A 23,618-nucleotide genomic window follows, 5' to 3' on the forward strand; every position below is an offset into this window, starting at 1 on the left:
ATCAAGTTATGGTGAATACATACATTAATTTATGCTGGGTATTGTTGTATGTTGTTGTGTACGCTACTTAGTATTATTTTTTTTTTGGAAGTGAAACACAAAGAAGTGTGAAATTGTGTACGGACGAGGAAAAAGAAATGAGAGGTTCATTGAACTTGACAATTTAACATAAACTTGCTTTTATCGAGCATATAAAACGCATGAAACATAATATTTCTTTGAGAGAGTATGTATTGTTATCGCAACATGACCCAAAAGAAAGACGTAAACTGTATTTGACACATATAACAAAAAAAAGAACTGACTTAAAACAATTTTTATTTAATTTTTTTAACATCACAGCATTCGTGACATAAAAATTACAGTATCTCTAGTAATGAAGGAGAGAAAAAAGTGCTTGACTTCATATCAGTAGTAATGGAACAGTAACACGTGCAAGAGTAGAAAAAAATCTAAAAATGGAACGTGAAATTCTGTTAAAGGTAAAGTGAAATTGAAAGATAATGATCATGCAAAAAAAAATTGTTATTTGCCATTGCTACTGCTACTGCTTTTTATAAATTATTCGATTTACAAAAAAAAATACACAACGTAATTGTCTTTTTTACCTCCCAATATATAAAAAAGATAGGCACGGAGGAATTGAGCTTGATTATTTTCATACATACCGATTTTCGCTACTATTGTTGAATTGCTCATTGAAGCCATTTATGCTTTGAGATGTGATGCAATTTGCAATGAATTTGCGTTACTTTTTTTTGAGGAAGAAAGTTTCACTTTTCAATTCATTTTGTCTTTGTTGTCTATGTCCAATTTGAATATTGTTCAGCTTTTGGACTTTAAATTTCCAACAAGATTAATTTCTCGGTATTGGCTTATAATTTTCAATATTTGCTAGCATAATCAAATGTAATCCATTACTTTTTTAGATAGCGTCTAAAGCTGGCTCTATTGATGGCTATCGTTTGCCAATTACCATACCCAAACACCACAACGTACCCATAATAAGCATAACAATTAGAGCATCAACACGTTGTCGTATTAATGTTTTGTCAAGAAGTTGCCTTGACGTCGTCATGCCGGCCGATTTTAACCCATTTTTTCGGTTAGATATGCGATTAAGTGCATTATGCTGTTTGGGATATATTAGCGAATGCAGTGCTGTTTTTATCAGAAGTTTCCTTCCAAAAATTCTTGGAATATGCATACAGAAGTGAATGATTCTACTTATGATCACACTCATTAAAGTGCACTTGTTCCACACTAGAGTAATTGCCAAAATTCAACTGAGAACAAAAACTGACTTTAAGATTAACTGGAAAATATGGTCAACTGTTGATGATTATGCCTGTACACAAGATTATCAGTTCAAGATTTCTGATATTTTTAATAAAATCTTAACATTTCACCTTAAAAGCAGTAGCTCTTACATTAGCAAACTTTAATATCAATTCAGCACACCATCAAACTCCCAAAAACAAAAATCATCAACAATTCACAAAAAAAGTTCATGAAACCTCCAAAAAAAAAAAAATAATTAGTACTTTGCCGCTTAGACTAAAATCTAGCATTAACCGTATTTCCCCTCAAAATTTCTCACCTAATCTTCATAGAAACGATCATGACACGCTAAAATGCGCTCAAGTCAATCATTTTTTTAATGAATTTTAAAATGTGTTATTTTTTGTCTCTTTCTATGCTCTCCACTTCTCCCAAGTGTTTTCATTTCCTCACACCCAGCAATCGATTGTGACTAAGACTTTGCGGCGTAATAAAAGAGAAAATTGTGTTTTTAAAGAATTGTAAAATAACTGATAAATAAGTGCATTGAATATGATCTTAAAATCGCATGACTTGATAATTTAGCAAATAGATTGTGTATTGAGGAGTACCAAGAAATAAATTGATTATTGTGGATGGCAGGCAGGCAAATAGAAATCATGATAATCTTTCTCACATAAATATAACATGTATGCATGTCATGATTAGTTATATTCCTCACGGATTGATGCAAATAAATTTTACAATGATTTTCACTTTCAAATGCTCAAGTTTATGATTCGGTATGATTATAATGTTTCATAGCATTGCATTGTAAGTAAAAAAAAGTATGCAAATATACATAAATTGAGCAAGTCTTTCACTTTGTTTCTTTCTTTCTTATTCCCTTATGGCTTTCAACATATCATTACTTTTCATACAAAATAATGTCTCATTTAATGAGCATTCCATAATGAAAACTTTTTCATATTCCATCCATACCCAAAGTTGTAAAAATGAGAAAAGCACTTTACTAAAAACCTTAATGAATATGGAAAAAAATTAAAATTTATGCAAAAATAATTTTTTGTGAAGCTTTCAGCATTTAAATTTTTTAAAACAAAAAATTAAACTTCTGTGAGGTATAATTAGGGTGTCCAACTGTTTTTTCGTCTTGATTGGACCAACATTTAAAAATTTTTCTTGCATTGTTCTTAAGCCTCATCACAATAGCACGTCAATCAAAATGATTGATATTATATTTTCTTCTTATTGGACATTGCTGTAAATAAATTCTGACTGTAGATCTTTTATGGATCTGTTTTTTCATGAAGAGGATGTAAGTGTGGATATAAAAACGGAAATTAAATGCAAGTCAATTTGAGTCTTTTATATCAAAATTAAGTGTTTTTGTGTCACAAAGGCATTGGGATGTTTTAGAAACGTAGAAAAACAATTTAATTTGCTTTAAATCGTAAACTTACTCATCATAGGCATGGATTTGAATTTAAAGTCATTATACCCGATTGGCAATATTCTCATTGCAGTCATTTGACGACCACAAGGAATCAAACTGGCAATTTTCATGGCACTTAACAGGAAACTTATACCAAATAATTGGACTTCACGTGACAACCATGGATACTCATAACAATTTAAGCCAATCGGGATATACATAGATTTAAATTTAAAATAATCATAGACATTGCCCTACCGACTCAAATTAAGAAGGCTCAGCCAATGAGCTTTAAAGACTTGTTTAAACCTCTTTTATTAGCACTTAATAGAAGCTTCCTATTTTTGGCAGCCATATGACACAAAACTTGCCGGAGTCTTCTTCATCTGTGTCACTCGGGTAGATCTGAATTTAAATTTAAATTCACAATACCTCTATCTCAATTTCTCTATCTTAATTCCATTTTAAGGTAGTAATCAACTTAATTGCTCAATCGTGAAAATATCGTACAAAAGAAATTTCGGCGATGCCTCAAGTACAATATCTGTCCTACTTGACCAATATGTCGGAACAAAATTTGACCAGATTGAAATTCAAACATTTTTTTTTTATTTTTAAGAAAGTCGCAATTGGATTTAAATTGAGGTAGATTTTTAAGGTATTGTGAATGTCTAATTTATGCTGAATATAAGTTCAAAATAATAGTATTAAATTTCTTTGATTTACAATTTTCGCGTGGTATGCAGAGAATTTCCGGTCTCAAATTCACAACCTTTATTGGCTGTTTTCAGAATTCTCAATTTGCGAATCATGCAAAAACCATCAGCACATTTTGATATGCTTGCAAAAATTAATTGAACTGTCTATGAAATAGGAAAGGTTTAAATTGAAACTAGACAGATCAAAATTTGTATCAAATCCCCTATGATAAGTGAATGTTATACGTCTGCCTTCATAAGTTTACATTCGCGTTTGAAAACTTGATCCATTTTAATCCGTTTTTTACTTTCTTCAATCCATAAGTACTGATATAATTGGATTTCGGAATCAAAAAGCTATTTTCAGTAATTAATTATCATTTCTTTTGTAGTCTTTAATTATTGTCGTTCATAATTATATAGTGAATGGGAAGCTTAAAGATCTGAGTCAATAGATAGACACATTTTGTCATGAATGTCAATTGAAGACAACACCTTGGGTGGTCGTTTAAGCTCATAATATCCGCTAAAAGATCATAAACCATAGAAGATCTGCAAAGTGCGTGTTCAATTTAGCAAGCTCATTTGGAATATTTTGGGTATGCAAGCTCTAGAGAGCATGTTCTTTGTCTGTTAGCAAAAACTCTTGACCTGCTCATCTCATGAATATTGGACATCAAAAAGGAACAGTTTCTTATAAAAAAATCAATTTTTGATCAATTCTCACATTCGAAGACTCACTATCCAGAATGGGCAGTGTCAAGTTGTCCTAATAATGTCAAATTGTCCTAATAATGCCAAGTTGTCCTAATAACTAGACACACGCTCGTTTATTAACAATTTCTCCAGAATCTCTCCATAAAGTATGTCATTTGCCGACCAGGCATCTTAATATAAATCTTCTTAATATTCGGAATCAATAACCCCTAAACATGACTGTATAAAATCATTGGGGATTGCTTTTTAATTAATAGCAAAAAATAGCTTTCCATAGAATCACAAAAAGTATCACTCTCAAATGTAAATGGCACAAAAAAAGCATTGTAGAATATCCAAATGGCAACACAATATGAAAAGCTGATTTTTTAACAAGAAATGATATTTTTAATGTAATGTACATAATGAGAATGAAACATTAATGCCGCCTCGCTTGAAAGATTCTTCTTTCATTATTATTCAGAATCTTCGATGCTGATTCTTCCAAGAAAAGAATGTCTAATTTGATTAATTTTATTAATGGATCTTTTTTTAATTAATTACATCCTACAAATTGGGAAGTTGTGTTCAATACATTTTTGCTGAGTTCAGTGATACCTTATCGAGCACATCCAAATAAAAAAAATATTCAAGTTTCAGTTATTGTGAAAGTCTTTTGTGCTAGTTTATCAGATCATTCCTTATGCTTTCTGTACGTTGTGTGTACACAAAGTTCAATTTTGGAACAAGGAAAAAAAAGTTTTTCAAGAATTTTATCAAAAGTTTAAATCTTGTATGCATGACTTAGAAATTAATTGCATGACAATGCAAATTTAGAAAATAGAGTTTTAGTCATAGAAGAGCACCTGAAAAGATATTTCATAAACTTATGCAATTTATGTTGTCTAACTGACTTCAGCTATAGCCAAAAAGGTTGTTATGCTCGAGTTAATGCAAATCTCTGTCATTTTAAATCAAAACTCGTTCCATAAATGACCCCAGGTGTTTTTGGATATATTCTGTTTTATAGCCAGTTCCTGCCATTAGTCAGGACACTACCGGAACCAGTATTAAATGAGCTATGAATTTAGTGTTGATGGCTGGTTGTTGTATGTCTACTCAATCATCTCTAATATCGTTTTGCCACACTCAACATTTGAAAATATGCTGCAAGCTAACTAAATTAAGTATCATTTTACTTCAACTTAAAGTGTCATGTTCATCAATTCTAATTACTGATAGCATTGCAAATCCAATTAAAAGGATCTATTGTGCTGTAATCTAATCTATTTGCTTTTGCTTCGTTCACAAAAAAATAAAGAAAAAATTTTAGTAAATTAAGAACTTCATGCTGTCAAGACCTAGAATAGGCATAAGGCAGAAAGCTAATTAAATTACTTCTTTTATCAGTCCGGAAACATATGTTCAGCTTAATTATACACACGATGATTGTCACGTTACTTTAGTCTTAATTTGTTAATTATATAGTAACGGACTCTCATGAGACACCTCTTTTTAAAAATCTGCATAGCTCTAGTCCATTGACATAAAGCAAGCTTGTAAATTTATGAACACAAACCGTCGTCATGCCTTCCGAGAAAAAATTCTTTTTGAGGCATGATTCAGTTGAGTAAATGACTCAATTTTAAATGGTGAGATGTTTGCTTTGGAGCTGTAAAAAGGACAATTTTTTTGAAGAGTTGATCCAATATTGGTTGAGGGTTGCAACCGGTTGAAGTGTAAATTAAATGAAAAATTTAAAGCATTTTTTGTGTATTGACATTAAGGTTCATAGGAACATGAAAAGTTGTCAAACTATTTTGAATAATAAAAGGTAAAGCTTACATATTCAGCCATGTGTCGAATCGCACAAGTTAAGTACTCATTTTACAATTTCATGATCAGCATTTTATTGACTTTCGATTGTTAAAAATTTCCATTCCTTTTATAGTCACAATTGTATGATTTAATTAATTTAATCATAAAATGATGGTCACGTCTGCAGTTTCTTTCACTGTTCATCTACCAAGCTATTCATGAGAATCAATTCAATTCCAATTCACAAACCCAAAAATGTAAACATATATTCAGTCTCAAACCCCTGTTCTTTTGAATAAATTTTAAATTGAAAGGAAAAAGAATAAAAACCATTGAACTTGAAACTCTTTATGAATTAGTTCAATGAATATTTTGCAGCTTGCCTCGTCCCCTATTAATTAATTCATAGAAGAATTCCCATAACGTTACGACAATTTTCATAACTCAAATAAAAGCAACCCCATTTCTTATCGAGTACATTTCCTGTTTCCGTCTGTTAAGCCTCAATAGTCATGTGTGTGTCTTATTAGTTCACATTTCGCAAATGGCAACAATGTAAGTTACAGAGTTGTTGTAAAATCCAATTTCCATTGATGGCAACTTAATCAGGATTTCACCTTCCGCCGATGGTCCTTTCTGCAGGTTTTAACTACTGCCGATAGTCCATTTTGCATCTTTTGCCAATCCAATCTGCAAATGCCGTAATGGGGCAGGCTTTACACGATTATATCTACCTGCATGCCAACACTGTCATGTACTTTATAAGTATATAAGTCCGATTTCATACCATATCGATGAATCAGCGAAGCACAAAACAAGATAAAGTATCAAAATGAGGAGAAAGGTTAAGGAACTTCAACAACAAAGAGATGATAAATCTTTTTCAAAATTCGAAGCGAGTACCAAAAGTTGTAAAAGAAAGACTCATAAAAAATTTGATTATAAACGTAAATCATAAAAAACATTTTTCAAGTCATTTCATCTTCTTGCGTTTACCTTAGGTGGAATTTGGTGGAAATAAATTTTATTTCCGTGAATTTATGTTGATTGATTTTCGTATGAAAAATTTCAATTTTGTCAGCTACGTTCAAAGTACTTACATCAATGTCACTTTTTTTTGTGCTAAAAATTCAATTTTAATTTTAAAAGAATTGTTTGCAGAGTCATTTTACAAACACAACAAAAGATTAGACAGGCACGTATAGAATATCTAGACATTCATCAATTCATTGCATGTTTAAATAAAATTTTTATTTATTTTTTTTACAAAAGTCATTTCAAACCGCAAAATGATGATGCTAAAATTACTGCTACCCTTGTTAAAGTTTCATTTTATTCCACAGTTTAAATACTCTGTTGTTTAGTTAGAACCGCAGAATTATGGTGATCTTTGGATTATCCTCAGGCTGTTTAAAGTTTTGTGATAAATTTCAATTGAATTGACTTTAATTTGAATTGATTTGTTGAAATTTTAAAGTGAATTTATGGAAAATTATGATTAATATTGTGAGTGAAGTTAGATGTCGGAAGTGATCTTGATAAATATCTGATGAAGTCATAACTCGTCACATCTATACAACTGAATTGTAATTTTGATGATTTGTTCTATGGATGCAGTAATCTGTAATTAATGACTAATACAGACAGTTTTGTAATTACACATAATTATTCTTGGGTATGGGCGGAGTCATAAATTTACAAATAAAATTATTTAATATGAAACGCCAAAAAAATTAAGAGGATTTGGGTATTTTTGTATGAAAAGAAGAATTGAAGAATTTTTACCTAAGTGATGGAGTTACACTAATCATGATCTTATGTTCCTTACAGTTTTGTTCAAAGTTGGTCCCCTCCACAGCAAAAAAGGCCAGCTTTTAGTCATGTCGACCCTGGTTTTGTTTTTATTTTAATAAATAATGACATGGACTAAGAAAAGAAAGCATGGGAAAAGAGGGGATCGATTTCTTACATGTCTATCACTAAATTTACATATAAAAATATGCAAGTAACACCTTTATACTCCTCTCTACCTTAAATGCAATAGTGACTAATACACTTAGATCATCGATCGTGGTGCCGAGTGGTGTTATAACTTATACACAAGCACAATATTATATTGTAATCCCTAACATTCAGAGAACATGCTCTCTAGAGCTTGCTCATTCTAAATATCCCTAACAGACAAAGATCCCGGTTTTTTGTACCGTAGTGATGTTTCTGCACCATGAAAGCATGCTCTTAGTCTGATGGGATATATTAAATGAGCATGCTAATTAGTGTCACTCTTAGCTTACTATACTATTGAGAGCAAGTTCTTTGCCTGCTAAAATACTCCTAATCTTAACAAACTTAAAGATTCCATCAAAAAACTAAGAAAAGATTAAAATTGACTACTTTACGTTCATCAAAATATTCAGTAGCGCCTATCAATTGCCTAGATTTCCATTTAACTGTATTCTCTCGGCTTCCTGTTTAATGAATTCAAATAGAGTGTACAAAAAACAATAAATTTTGATGAAGTGTTTTTTCATCCATAAAGTTACGATGAAAGTGACAAAAAAACAAAAAATTTCTCCCCTAGTATTTTCTATACCTGTCTTACAATCTTGATAAATTAATTAGTTTATTTATTTCCTTGTCACATTAACTCGTCTCTTTCTAGTAATAACTTAGAGGAATAATTCACCTCCGATCTACTTAGAGAATATGAACAATAGAAGCGAGTCGTATTTGATTGCCAAGTTTAAAAAATCTTTGTGCAAATTTAAATGAGTTTGTAAATTAACTCGTTCAGCTCACAAAGCTTGATTGGAGAAAATTTCCGGTGTTTACAGAAATCAGCTGTCGTCATTTGACGCAGAAACGTGTATAGTCACCGGTGTTTTTTATTCAAAATCAATGCATGAGTCATTTCTATTTACATATGGACATTAGATGCATGTTCGTGGGAATATTTGTAGATAAATCTGATTTATTGACAATTAGTCATTCGTGGATCTAAATAAGTCATTAGGGATTGTAGCCATGATGCAATGTAATTAGCATCAACTCAAAGACCTCATAATTATCGTCAATATATATTAATTGTGCTTATAATTACAGCAAATATCCGCAATAAGAATAATTAATTTTAATTTATATTCTCTATAGTGCAATAAAGTTCCGCAGTGACATAGACATTTGCGCACCAAAATTATTTCAATAAATAACGTTGATAATTAAACGAAATATAAGAAGAATTTATCCCGTCATGCCTTCCTTTTTCAGCAATCAATAGAATTTTTCTTCTTTTTCGCTTCCATCGGTTTCATTGTCTTGATTATTTTAAATTAGAAGCAGCAACAATGCCGGGTTATAAATATTTCTATCAAGCACCCAATCCCGACTCCATGGCGTTGTCGACGATGAAAAGAAGAATTTTATTCGCATTAAAAATAGCGGTCATTCATATGTGGATGTAAAGTTCTTGCTGTATTTGTGTGCAAAGTCAAAGAAATTTTTTATTTCATTCAGCAACAGCTGATGCATGATTCAAAAAAATTATTGCATGATCATTTTTACATTATGAAGAATTTCCGAACAAAAAACCTGTTTTGTTTTGTTCCATCGCGTACATTAATGTATGCACGATTTTATTTTTTTTTTTTGTTAGTTCTTGTTTGTGTTATGGTTGATTCCCGAGTCTCTTTCTTTCTACGTATGTGTGGATGTCTGTATGGGAACAAAAAAAAGAGTACATAATTTGGGTGTTCTTTGTCGCACTGACTGGCAAAGCCAGCTGCACCTTTACAGCAATTTAAAGTAATTTTTGCTCTTTTTTTGTGTTTCCCTTTGTGTACAATTCAATCTGAGAACTTAAACCTGTTTTTCATCTTAATTATCATAAGCAGGAACAATGAATACATTTCAAGTTCGTAACTAGTCGATTATCGTATCAAAGTTCCCTACTTCCATCTCTTAATTAAAAGTTAATGTCACAATGTTGCAGGAGAAAATAGTAAAGTCAAAATATGACTAAAACTGTACATTGTCAAACAGGTAACACACTGACTGACGTAATTATAATGACCACGTATCGTTCATATATATTTTCTATGGAATTCCGTGTGATTCACGTTTAATACTCTATGAAAGGAATGTTATTTAATGAGACAACTAATCTCGCAGCAATAAATAAAATTACATTAGCATTTTGGATGCTGTGTTGAGTCATGAATTAAATTACATAGTGCTGCACCATTCAATTGCAAATATAAAGTAACACAATCCCGAGTGTACAAAGAGCACGCTAAGAGCATGCTCAAATTTTTGAGCACGCTAGGGTGAGCATGCTCTTTCATACAAAACCTGATGCACTACTTTACGCTTCTGAGCACGCTCAGAGAGCATGCTCTTTTAACGTGCTCAGAGCACATCGTGAGCAGCTAGAATGTGGTGTGCTGAGACATTTTTTGAAAAGTGTCATGTGATATAAAGTTGAGCATGCTCAGAGCATACTTACGAGCATGCTCAATGAGCATTTAGGAGCATGCTCACTTTGCTCTATGCTCACTAAGCATGCATAAATATGCAAAATTTAAAAAAAATTAATTAATTTAACTTAGGGGAGAGAGAGAGCGATGTGGTACTTTTTTAATCCTATAATATTAGTAGTATTAGAAAATGTTATTGTAATAAATTCTGTTTAATTAATAATCTGAAAAAACCAATGTTAGAAAATTTCGCTTACACCTGGATTCGAACCTGAGACCGCTTCGTTGCTATATGAGACCATCGCCTTAACCATTATCACCGCTGTATTTTACCTAATAGTTTATAGATGGCAAAAACCATATATAAATGTTATGTATTTTACTGATTAATTTTAAGAGTTTTTGGTTATTTTTTTCGGTGTTTCACTGTATTTTCAGGTGGATAATTTTCATAAAATTTTCCAAAATTTTCCAAGTTTTCTTGTTGTGCTCAGAGTGTGCTCTTGAGCATGCTCAACGATGTGCTCAGGTGAGCATGAAATTTCATAAATCACATTTTCTCGTTGTGCTCAGGATGTGCTTTTAGCATTACGATGTGCTCAAGCACGCTGAAATTTAATAAACCACATTTTCTCGTTGTGCTCAGGATGTGCTCTTGAGCATGCTCAACGATGTGCTTAGGTGAGCATGCTGAAATTTCATAAACCACATTTTCTCGTTGTGCTCAGGATGTGCTCTTGAGCATGCTCAACGATGTGCTCAGGTGAGCATGCTGAAATTTCATAAACCACATTTTCTCGTTGTGCTCAGGATGTGCTCTTGAGCATGCTCAACGATGTGCTCAGGTGAGATGCTGAAATTTCATAAAAATTTTCTCGTTGTGCTCTGTGCTCTTGAGCAGCTCAACGATGCTCAGGTGGGCATGCTGAAATTTCACAAACCACATTTTCTACGTTGTGCTCAGAATGTGCTCAAGAGCATGCTCATCGATGTGCTCAGGTGAGCATGTTAAAATTATGTGGCATAATACATGAGCATGCTCAGAATGTGCTCATGAGCATGCTCAACGATGTGTCAGGTGAGCATGTTAAAATAAAATGTGGCATAATACACGAGCATGCTCAAGATATGCTCAGGAGCATGCTCAAGAGTTCAGATGAGCATGCTAATTTTTAAAATGCCATTTTGCATGAGCATGCTTAAGATGTGCTCAAGAGCATGCTCAAGAGTATGCTCAGATGAGCATCTAATATTTAAAATGCCATTTTGCATGAGCTCTTAAATGTGCTCTTGAGCATGCTCAATAGTGTGCTCAGGTGAGCACATCAAAATTTTGATTTTGAGTATGCTCATGAGCATACTCAGGTGAACGTGCTCACCTGAGCACGCTCAAAAAAATTTTTTATTTTTCGAGAGCACATTCAGAGTGTGCTCATGAGCGTGCTCAGTTGAGCATGCTATGGTGAGCACGTAAAACGATGAATTTGAGCATGCTCAGAAGCGTGCTCACAAAACTGAGCACGCTCTTTGTATAGTCGGGAATTTTGTTGGTTTTTTTGCGCAATTTTCGCCAATGAAAAGCTGCTTTGTGTTGATTGTTTTGGCTTTTTTTTCTATATTGGCGTTCATAGTGGTTGGATGTGCGGGTTAATTAAAAAATTCGAAAGCTATGTGAAGTGGAAATTTCCGGCATAATATATGATTGTTGATTATCTCATTGCAGATGCTTTATCAATATTTTTGTGGTAAATTTATAATTGTAAAACAACCGCTGTGAAAAGCTGTGCATTTTAGATTAATTGAAAGCGCAAATTTTGAGTTTTGGAAATATTTGCACATAGGTGTAGACAGCTTGTGATATTGACATTGACTGGACAAATTTTGAAATTTCTGTGTTGCAGCAATGAATGTTAATCCTCAATCTACATGATCACGAAGTTAATTAGAAATGCACATGCAACATGATCACGTTTTGAAGCTAATTTAACTCTTTCCAAGGTTAAGATCAATCCAGAGCTAGCAGAAGAGTCGAGTCGACTCAAGTCGGCATTAGAAAACGAAGTCGACACATATCGGCTCACAATCGACTTTGATTAAGTCGAGTCGAAAGAATTTAGTTTAAGTCGAGTCATATAGAGTCGCATTAATGTCTTCAAACTCTAAATCCACAGCTTATAAATGTTAAAATCTTCCCAAATTCTCAGAAAAACACATTTTATTCAAAAAATATTTTTAAATTCATTCTTGAACAAATACCTCGGATAATATCTATTAATCATGATGAATAACATCCATCATTTAATATAATAACATGAAAATTGAATTAATGCGCTTGAATCCTGACCAGAAAACCTTCTTCAAAGCACATTCGTGCACACAATGTGATTATTATTGATGGATGCTAATTTTTATTTATAAACTTGGCATAAATTGACCCTTATTTAATATTAATTTCATTTTATTTGCAGATTTTCATGTATGCAAAAAAGGATAAAGAATTTTTTTGGTGATTAAATTTCATACAAAAGAATCAGCACGGAGGATAAAAGGAATATCTCTCATATAGATAAGAGTGAGAAAGGTTTTTCTTCTGTGTGTATTATAAAGCAAGAAAAAGAAAGCAAAAATGCCATCGCAACCATACAACTTAGTCAAGGACGAGCAAGATTTACGTGTTCCCTTACACTCAGACGAAGCCTTCTTTACAGGCATCAGCTTTCAAGCAAAGGTATGTGATTTATAGATTTTCATTCTTAAGTGTAATAAGATGAGAATGTTCTGTGTGTCTATTCTTCCTTTTTTTTCAACTATGGGATTATTAAAGAGAAATTTTATGAAAATAAAAAAAGTTTTTGCCTATTCTTGTGTCATGTCCTTGTTCCAACATTATCTATTATATTGCCTCATTTTAGTTTATGATACTTATAGAGGGATGTGTATAGAAAGTTTTAAGGGAAAGGGGGGTAGACGAACGGATGTAGCCAGAGGGTGGTTGAATGAGAATTGTTTTGGGAATGGGGGGAGAGGGGTCTACACCCCTAGGCAGGAAGACTAAACCTTTCATTCAAATTTCTCTCAAAAAAGCTTTAAAATATTGAAAGAAATTGTCAATTTCATAAGTTTTAATGACAAACCCCTCCAGCTACACCCCTGGATACTGTTAAAAAATAATCTCGAAAATGAGGGGTCCTTTATATTTATTGATTTCACATGAAGATAGAATGGAAACAAATAGACAAAGAGATGTGCCAGAGGCATGAAAAAGAATGTCATACATAGGTGTTTATTTCATCGCATTCCTCCCATCTATGCTTGTATTTTTCACTATGGAAACTTTTTATGTTTCAAACATAACAACTATGCATGAGCATATTCTTTTCTCATTTTACCTTTTTCAACAACACTTTCCACGCAATTCAATTTAAGGATATGAACGCAAAAAGCTAATATTGACAATTTCTTTGGTTTTTTTGGGTCTTTTATCTGTCGGTCTAGAGGAGGAGTGTCTATTTGAATGGGAAATTGAATTATGTTTCGAGTTTTTGTATATTATCATGATGAGTTTGAATATGAATTATACTTCTATGAATACAATTTTAATGAAGTAGTCCCATAGCAAAATATAAAATGTTAAAGTTCATTGAAATTTTGCCACAAATATTATCATCACAAAAGCTTACAATTCTGATTACTTTTCATTTTTGTGGAAATGTAATTTGCGAAATCTTCTGAAATAATCAGCGATTAACATTTACAGTACTGTATTCCGAGTAACACAAATGTTGAAGGTTCCGCCATGGAGCTTTGAAGGCTCCTCTTAACCTCTTTTAGCTTGGAAGCCATCTATTAGGCCATATTGATGCCAAACAGTAGCGGAAACCTGCCATATGCATTTGTGTCGTTCGGGTATTTGGATGTGCTTTCAAGCTCCTCTAAGGCATTTTAATTCCTCATCGCAAGAATGCGCTAAAATATTACTTCACACCTACTTCCTCATCTACTTATTCATTCTCTGCATGTTTTGAAGTTTTTCAATTTCATTGAATTTTTCGGTTCGAATTAAAAGTTTGTAAAAGCGATAATTTTCTTCTTCTTTTGTTTGTTCCTCTCCTATTTCAAATTCAAGCAAAAATAAATAAGAACTAGATTAATGAAATGAGATTAGTTGTTGACAAAAATGAGAAATGATGAAAAATTTTGTGCGAACTTTTTCTTACCATTTTCACAATGATTAATTGCTTTTTTTGGAAAGAAAGTTTTCTTGTAAAAAATATAGGAATTTATGTCCCACACATTTTATCCCTTTCTATTTGCGATTGCCATTGTTAAACTCACTGTTGGAACAACTAGCGTCAGGTTGAGTAAGAAAAACATAAGATTGATGTCTTCTTGATTTCCAAATTTGAGTTAATAAACCAATTTAATTATGAACTTCCCCAAAAAAAAGTTATAAAGTGTTGTGGGAAATTCTTTTGAAACTTTATAAACCCTTGGGGGTGATAATCGAAGGATATAGAAGAAAGAATTTTGTTTGAACATTATTTTAGTTTTGAGGGTTAAAGTTTCCATCATTCATAAAGTTCAAACAGGAAAAATCTCATAAAATTGTGGCTACGATATAACTTTTTTTGGTAGTTTGGGTTCTATTAGCTTTGGCAAGTCTTGGGATGAAGTTTTTGAGTTCATGGTTGAATGACGAGCGCTTCTGAATTTTAGATGCAACGGTCTAGCTAGCCATGTCTATATCATGAATTTCTCGAGTGCAATATTTCATTCTTCGCCGTCAAAATGAGTCAAAAACAGACCTTTTGGTGCCTATATGTCCGAGCGATACAAATGAAGAAAACTCCCCTATAGTGTCTTAATCTGTTTAATTAATATAATGGAAGCCGCCTAATTTTAGCAATCTAGAAATGGCATTTGAATGCCTAATGGAGCTCTGTCGCATATTCTTCTTCACTGGTGTCGCCTGAGATGACAACTCCACGTCTTGCTATCATCACGGCAACTAATTGAAACTCTATCGACCACATAATGCTTCTCGCATTCCTAGCCTTAAAGTATCATTCAGAGCAACATGATATTCCCCATAAAAAATTCAATTATTAAATTAAACAACTTCCTGAATTCTAGCATTTCTAGAGCTAATAATAAATTTAATGATGTGAAAATTTTTATTTCCAAGCAAAATATTTTTCACAATAAAAAGCAATTCCGTTCACATTTTTTGAAAACAAATTCTTATAAATAATGCATCATTGCACTCGACAACCTCGACCAGAAATTCCCAGTTTTTTTGTGGTCGTTTTCATATATTTTGTTACAATTTCTTCTGAATTTTTTATTAACCAGAAACAAAAAAATCTTTTCTTTTTCTTATTTTTTTCCAGTTGATTGGGTTTCAAGAAGTGCCGCGTCCAAATAACCGAACGGAAATAGTACAAGCCATGAGGAGAATACGAGTAAGTTCATTTCAATACGTGAAAGCTTCGAGCATATAAAAAAATAATATTCTTTTCTTTTGCCCATTTCATAATTCAGTATGAATACAAACAGCAAAACGTCAAGAAGAAAAAAGTTTCGATAGAGATCTCGGTAGATGGAGTGAGAATATGCCTGAAAAAGCGAAAACGAAAAATGAGAGTGGTAAGCTGTTATAACGTTCTTTATTTTCATTTTTAATTTACAAAAGCTTAATTTAATACGTCAAAAAAAAGTCGGTCGATTCTCTCGTGCTCATCTGAATATCTTCTCATTTTCATCCACAGAGAAAATCACAAAATTGGTCGGGAGATTTAGGAGAGATTGAGATTATGCACCATCCAATATATCGTATCTTTTATGTTTCACATGACAGTAGCGATTTAAAAATTTTTAGTTATATTGCACGTGATGGTAATTCCGATAGATTCAAATGCATGGTATTCAAAAGTAATAAAAAGGTAAGTTTTCTATTTCCATAATTGATTGCAGCTTTATCGATTCGAATTGCATATATTTTTTGCAGCATTCATATCTATCGACACACATATTCACTTATCATTGATATTACCCATGACCTACGTTAACCCACGCTACGTCAAACACTTTTTTTATACATCATAAAATGATTTGTTAGTTTGACTTGTGGTGTGTGAAGTTCGTTGCATGGCAATCTTCTTATTTATTTACATTTAGTGACGTGATATGTGTGGCTATTCATATTCATGTGTCTGTAGAGAAAATAAAAATATTTTGAACAGTTTTTTCTTTTGAAATGATCCGACACTTCAAAAAATCTGTTATGATGCTATTTTCCAAATGAAAATAATGTGATTACTCACAATATGTCTAGAGTGGATCAATTTGTTATGTAAGGTACATACTTGAATGGCACAAGTTGGATAATCGATCCAAAATCGAGTAGTTGATCGATTTGTGCTATGTGCGATATTTATCAAAGTTAGTGTTTGAAGTTGAATGAGACTTTAATAGGGTTGGGCAGAAAATTGCAGGCCTGTGCATATAAAATGCTGTTATTGCTGTTTTTTAGCAAGCCTTTGATTTTTATTGAATAACTCGATTAAAGCCGAGTCGACTTTATATTAAATTCTGCTTGACTTCGAGTTCTGATAAAAATTGGAAGTTTGGCCGAAATTATCCGTCATATAGCCGTTAGGGCGCCCTCATGGCATGTCATTAATGTGCGGTGACAGAGCCGCACTTTGGCCATAACATTGTGCTGATTAGGATAGTTATAAAACACTACATATGATTGTTACATCAAGCATAGTGTAGATTGGGGAACATAAAGCCAGAGTTGGCAGTATACTTCAAGCTTCACATCAAACTTAAGTTATGAGGCCTCATTTACTAACAGACGTCATTTAAGAACGACCCCAAATATCATTTTCACAAAATATTATTACTTAAATTTGTCATTTTTAAAAAACACGTAATTTTTTCGTCATAACTTCGTTCAACACATGCTGAAACTTATAAATTGAGTGAATTCCCCCGAATATCTCAAGTCAGCTTTTATAAGCAGTTTGCATTCTTTAGAAATAATTGAAAAGAAATACCTTCTTTTATAAAATAAGAAAACACTTGGAAGCTTTACATATTTTTGTCTATTTACTCCAGATTGCGTACATGTTTGCATCAAAACTTTTTTTGCTTAAATCCAGCATATTTTTCATAAGATCCCGTATTTGCTCATATTATATCTCAATTTGGAACCAAAACTTCTGAGAATTTTATCTCGTTATTTTCTTTCATAAATTCCTTTTGATATGTAATTGAATTGGATGTACCGGAAATTAACATGTTGGTATATAATCTTGACTTTATTTTAAGCCACAAGCTGTATTTACAAAAATCTAATTTCTTGGCTTTAATGAGGAATTTTTGAAAAATTTGTCGTGCAAAAAATGCGTCTGGCTCGTCAATTTTGACACAAATTTACGTTCCTTCCTATTTTAAATCAACAAACTATTACATACGTAAATTCGGTGTCTAGATTCATAAGGAGGAGACGGCAACAAATAAATGAAAAGAAAAGAAAATGAAAAAAATTAATTAAGTCTCTCCCGACGCGCGAGTTAATACCGCAAACTCGACTCAATCTATCGACCCGATGAATTGTGAAATTTTATTTATTTTTAAAACAATAAAAAAAGTTAAAATTTTTCACATATTCAAACACTTAAATAAATAGCTTGAAAATTCATCCACTTCGAGTTTTCTGACCGAGCGACATAGATGAAGAAGGATCTTTCGCGGAGCTATTAGGGCTCCGGTAAACTACCAAATGGAAGCCATCTATTTTTGACAGTTATATGGACACTAAATAAGGCGTCTTATTCAAAAGCAGGAGCAACGCAGAATTGTATCAGCTTTACAGAGAAATGGATATTCTACGAAGAATCGGCCAACCGTCTACGTTTGCTCATGTTCTCCGCTGGACATGTTGTTAGCTATTAACAGTGTATTTATACCTGATTGTATAGAAGGTACCTAATATCGGTAAATGGCAAGTCGATTGGCAGCGATAGAACCAGATTCAGGCACAAACTAAGGTTGGCCATGGATTACAATTGCTTTGTAGATCCAGCGAAGTGAGTAACTAAGTATGGACGCCAAATGAAAAATGCTCCGTGCCTGAGTCTTCTTCATTTAAGTCGCTCGGGCCTCCCCTCATATATTCGAATAATTTTTGATTGAAGGCAGCAAATTTATGAAGAACTTGCTACATATTTGATTGATTGATCGGAAAAAGAAGAAATGGAAGAATTTTCATCTGACGTTTCTCATTCAATTAATTTAATAAATAACATGCGTGCTTAGAAAAACTCAAACGAAATACATATTTTTGGGAATGTAAAGAATGTGAATTTTTATAGCATATCATGATATTTATTGATTGCATACATAATTTTGCCAACATTAGATGTTTTATTTTGCCTCCTCCCATACCTCCTTCTCCCCTTTATAAGCTTGCCTTAAGCACCACACAGACTTTCGCTATGTAAATTTACGATAATTGTTATCGACTTGTTAAATGATATTATTGCGATCATGTGAGAATTCTTCAAGTGAAAATTTATTTCTACTTAAAATTTCTCTCAAATTGAGATGGGTAGAAACAAATGAAATCCAATCAAGTCATACAGAGTTGATATTTTAAGAGTCTTTTTTGACTTTCTTTTTGGAATTTTTTAATAAGGAATGTGTCACGTAGCAGTTGAGTGTCACAAGTCATACATACTTTGTTGCATTTTCTCGATGTCAACTGTGTGAAACTTTTCAACATTTTTCATGTCATTTTGAGAAATTGTTTTAAAACTTGCATGCGAAAATTAACAAGACAGTGCTCAAAAACTAGCAAGTTCATAAAGTTTTTTGAAAACTTTCAAGTTTATCATGCAGCTGACACGGCTGGTGAAATATTGTTGGACATAATGCAATTGAATAAACTCAAATTTTCATGCAAGCACCACGAAGATTTATAATAATAATTTATTTTATTTTCTCTACTCTTCCAAGAAATCTCGTGATTATTTCGTGAATATAACAATTAATTTAATTTTAATTTTTATGAAGACATGTGCAAATTTTAAATATTTAAACTTTTATCTCATCAGACCGGATCAACAGCGAATTTCTGACTAAGTTTCTAAGAAAACTTTTTGTTTTTCTAGATCTAGATTTCCTTAATTTCTATAGGAAATAGCTTTATTCTGGAATAAGATTTAATTTTATGGAATATTAGTTAGTTTCTAATTATAAGCGACCGATTTTCATGACTTACTTCGCCTGCCGTACAGATCAATTGTGTACTATAACCTCACTTAGACGTCCTAAAGCTGGTTCTATCGCTGACTTTCCGTCTGCCAATTATCGATACCAAATATTATCGATAAACATTTATTGACGATAATTGGACTCGATGTGGTAGTAATTTTGAAGCTATTTCGAGCTTTATGGAGGCAATATGGAAGATGAGTCTGTATGATGTTGATAAATATGACAACTCATATTGGCATATATTGAAATATTCCAATCACCAGAACCAGTGGCAGTTAAGCGATTAATTTAATTGTTTTTGTCAAGTGATTGCCACTGGTTCTAACTACAATGCCACCTCGTCGCGTGATGATAATATATCAATGTGTATCGATCGAGTATAAGAGATGGAACCATGCTCCGATGCAGAGCCTAGGTTTCTACAAAATGCCTACCATCTGACTCTATTGAGATCAGGTATGAGGGAGCCTTTTTCCATACATATGTGTCGTTCGGATAAGAAAGACATCCCTTAGATAAAAGAGAATCACGAGCCAATGATTTATCAAGATGATGATGATGCTGTATCCTACAATAATTCAGCATATCATGAATCCCATTTGAAAACAATTTCGTCAATCATTTCCATTAGAAATATGAAACTTTTCATTTTCCTTTCAATACATATGTACTACAATGTTGTAAAATGTTCTTACTGAATAGTTTCCCATATATTACAATAGAAATAATGACAGTATTGAGTAGAAGGAAAATTGAATGCTTTCACAATCAAAAGAAACCCAAGAAAATCCATGCAATTTGAGAAAATAAATGTAATACATTATCATGACCCTCTTAAATTTTCCATATCTGCCACATTCTTTCATGTAACTGTCACACGAAATAGCCACTCTACCGACCCAAAAAAAAAATCACATTGAAGTTCAGAAAATCAAATTGAAATGGTCAAGTTGCTGTATTTTCTATGGGAATTGAATATTATTGAGGAAAAAAGTTTTTGGTCAAAAAATTCCCAGAAAAAAAGCAAAAGGAAGTTGAGTGGTTTTAGAAAAGTTTTGTCAGATTTAGTTGCTGTATCAAAATTATTTTCTATTGTTGTCAATATTTTCAATATTAACTTCTTTACATGACATTTATGTTCTCAACATCACGAGGCATCTTGGATGTTTAAGCTAAGAATTGACATTTAAATTATTTATATATTTTGAGGTCATATGTCCATGTAGCAAAAATTATTTATTTGACGTTATTAAGGCGTATTGATGAAATACTAAACAGAGACGTGTAGTCATTTGGGAACCAGCAAAGACTGCTTCCATTTAGTGTTAATAAACAAAGTGACGGAGTTGTAATGAAGCTTTTCTGTCACTCGAGTTAGTCATGATTCTGAGTGTATAGCTATCAATTATATTACATCTGACCGCCTTTAGTTATCGCCTATAGCTAACTCTTTATCTTGAAGACTACTGACAGTGCAAAATCATCAATTTGTTCATAACAGTTGCTCGAATAGAAAAATGCTAAAAATTATAAATATTCGTCCTAAAATTGGCCAAAATCAACCACCGTGTAGACGTTTGGATACGCTCATACCTTGTCGTTAACGTGACGAAGTAGGAATGTCCTGAAAACTCTTTATGCTTCGTAGTTTCCAAGGACAGTTCCTTGAAAGAATTTCTTGTAGTCTCAACACAGGAACTTTTAAGAATTCCCTTGTAGCATCAGTCTCGGTTTTGGTATCTGTCTTGATAACCAGTCTAAACCGATACTTCATAAAACCTTAGTAGCCCCCCATAGGATTATCAGAACAAAATATTTCCAAGGACTCAATATCAATATTCTTTCAATCTTTATTGACTCACTCAAGTGGCGTTGTAATCTCAAGTGAAAGCATAACACAAACTACTTCATGGCTACTTTCAACAGTACTTTATAAGCCAATATTTTTCATGTCATGTGAGAGTCTCTTATCGTGTGGCTCTTGAAATTGAATCACATTTTTTGAAATTTTACCAGAGGGAAGCATTCTGGCATCTCCATAAATCTACATGATAAATGTGATACCAGAACAGAATTCTTTAAAATTTTGTGCAAAAATCAAATAAAAATCATCATTAAATTTGAGGATTATTTTCAGCATTCGTGAAATAGGTCATTATACTTTGATCACTAAATGTCACTCAACCAGATCGTCAATAAAATAAATAATCATGATATTTCTAAGAAGAAGCTTTATAATCCTCGACATTTATGTATTTTATTGATAATATTTTTTGAAAAATTATGAAGGCATAATGTGAATATGAATAACATTTAAAGCACCATGGCTAATAATTTTAGAAATTTTTCCCACGAACATGACAATAAAAGAGATAACAATAAAGCATAATCCCCATAATTGAGGTATCATGTGAGCTTATGAATTGCCATTTTTCACCTTCTTCTTTTCAATTTTCACACATTTCCCTTTATGCGATGAAAGCATGTAGACGAAGAAGAAGAAAAAAAAAAGTAGTTACTGTATTATTGTGTAGGCGTTTATTCGTCAAAAAGAATTCTTTTAATAATCGTGTTTAGAAAAAAAAACTTGACTTGTTCCTACATCGCCACTGAAAATAGATTTTTCACAAAAAAATCTTCTCACATCTTCATTCACACTTAAAATTTTTTCTCATCTCTTTGCGAATTTTTTTTCTTTCTTTTTTTCTTGTGAAGAATAAAGGTGAAATACAGTAAATATTAAATACAAGATCGACATACTACTAATGCACAAGAAAATATTTTTATAGTCACACCTTGATTCACGGTCATGGATTATACTGATTTTGAGTGTATTTTTTAATGTGAAGTCACGTTTTGCGCTCATGCATGGTGGTATGCTACTGCAGGGTATATCAGCTCTTCTCGACTTATTCTTGTTTGAATGACCTTTACACTAATAGCCAACTTACAGCTTAAAGTGGGATCCGAAGCACTAGTAAGCTCTGCATATTTCAAGGCTTCGAGAGTTCGTCATAAGAACTGATGCACTCTGCAATGTAGCGTTGGAAAACTGCTGTTCATCGTTGTCCCCGGCAGCAGACCGGTACTCTCATGCTAATTCAGTTGCAATGTACCTAGTTACAATTCGTATGTGCAAAATTCTATCAAAAAGATTATCCAGATACTAGGTTTATGCATAGTAATATAGACACATTATAGATCCCATAACTGCACCCAACACATGAACTTAGTAAGTAGAACATGACATGGAAAAGAGCATCCAAAAATACACATGATCTGGTAAAGTCATCGTAAAGTCAACGCTCTACCATTTACTAAACTATCTTCATTGTATCATAAGGTACATAGCTTCTACCAGAGCATGAGGTGGTCTCGAGTTTTGTATGGGGTCGAAGAGACTTTAATCGACTTTTCCATACAAATTCTGAGTCGACTTCAAGCTCTGGCTTCGACTTGAGCCGTACTTCTAAATAGTCATGTCCAACATATTGTTTACAAATTTAATCTCAATATCTCCAAGTCAAATAGCAAGATTCTTCATTAATATAACAGGACATACTGAAATGAGCGTTATTATCAGTATTTAATACAGAAGCAGAAGCATACTCATGAGCATGTGTAGCATAAGCAGTCGAACTCTTTGTCTATTCGAGATAATTAACCATACAATAATCGTCAGTCACGGTGCGAATATTCACAAGCACGCTTACATTTTTCACCACTCACGACTTCTTCATCAACATCATCATCCGTGAATTGGGGAGGAAGGCAAGCAAGTGCGTCATAGTTTTTTGGTCTCTCGTCGCGTGTGTATACTTTTAACTCATCATTCTTTAATTGCTGCCATTTCATTTTCTTTTGTCTGAGGATGTTCTGTGTATATAATATTTTTTTTTCTTTTTGTTGCTCTTACTTTTCGAAGAATTGATG

At 32.7% G+C, this 23,618-nt stretch overlaps 1 protein-coding gene across 4 annotated transcripts in view; it reads left to right on the plus strand.

Annotated features, from left to right (window-relative positions):
- The window catches only part of LOC139100868 (capon-like protein), a 68,809-nt gene that overhangs the window by 22,487 nt on the left and 22,704 nt on the right, over positions 1-23,618 (plus strand). For all 4 annotated transcript variants that reach the window (XM_070653634.1, XM_070653635.1, XM_070653631.1 and 1 more), the window contains exons 3-6: positions 12,869-13,128; positions 15,791-15,862; positions 15,942-16,046; positions 16,169-16,342. In XM_070653634.1, coding sequence (XP_070509735.1) covers positions 13,027-13,128; positions 15,791-15,862; positions 15,942-16,046; positions 16,169-16,342 — 453 coding nt within the window. In that variant the 5' untranslated portion in view covers positions 12,869-13,026. The remainder of the gene's footprint in view (positions 1-12,868; positions 13,129-15,790; positions 15,863-15,941; positions 16,047-16,168; positions 16,343-23,618) is intronic.

This window comes from Chironomus tepperi, unplaced genomic scaffold (assembly GCF_022539635.2).
Source record: "Chironomus tepperi strain 1889 unplaced genomic scaffold, CSIRO-AGI_Ctep_v1 contig_68, whole genome shotgun sequence".
Classification (NCBI taxonomy): Eukaryota; Metazoa; Arthropoda; class Insecta; order Diptera; family Chironomidae; genus Chironomus; species Chironomus tepperi.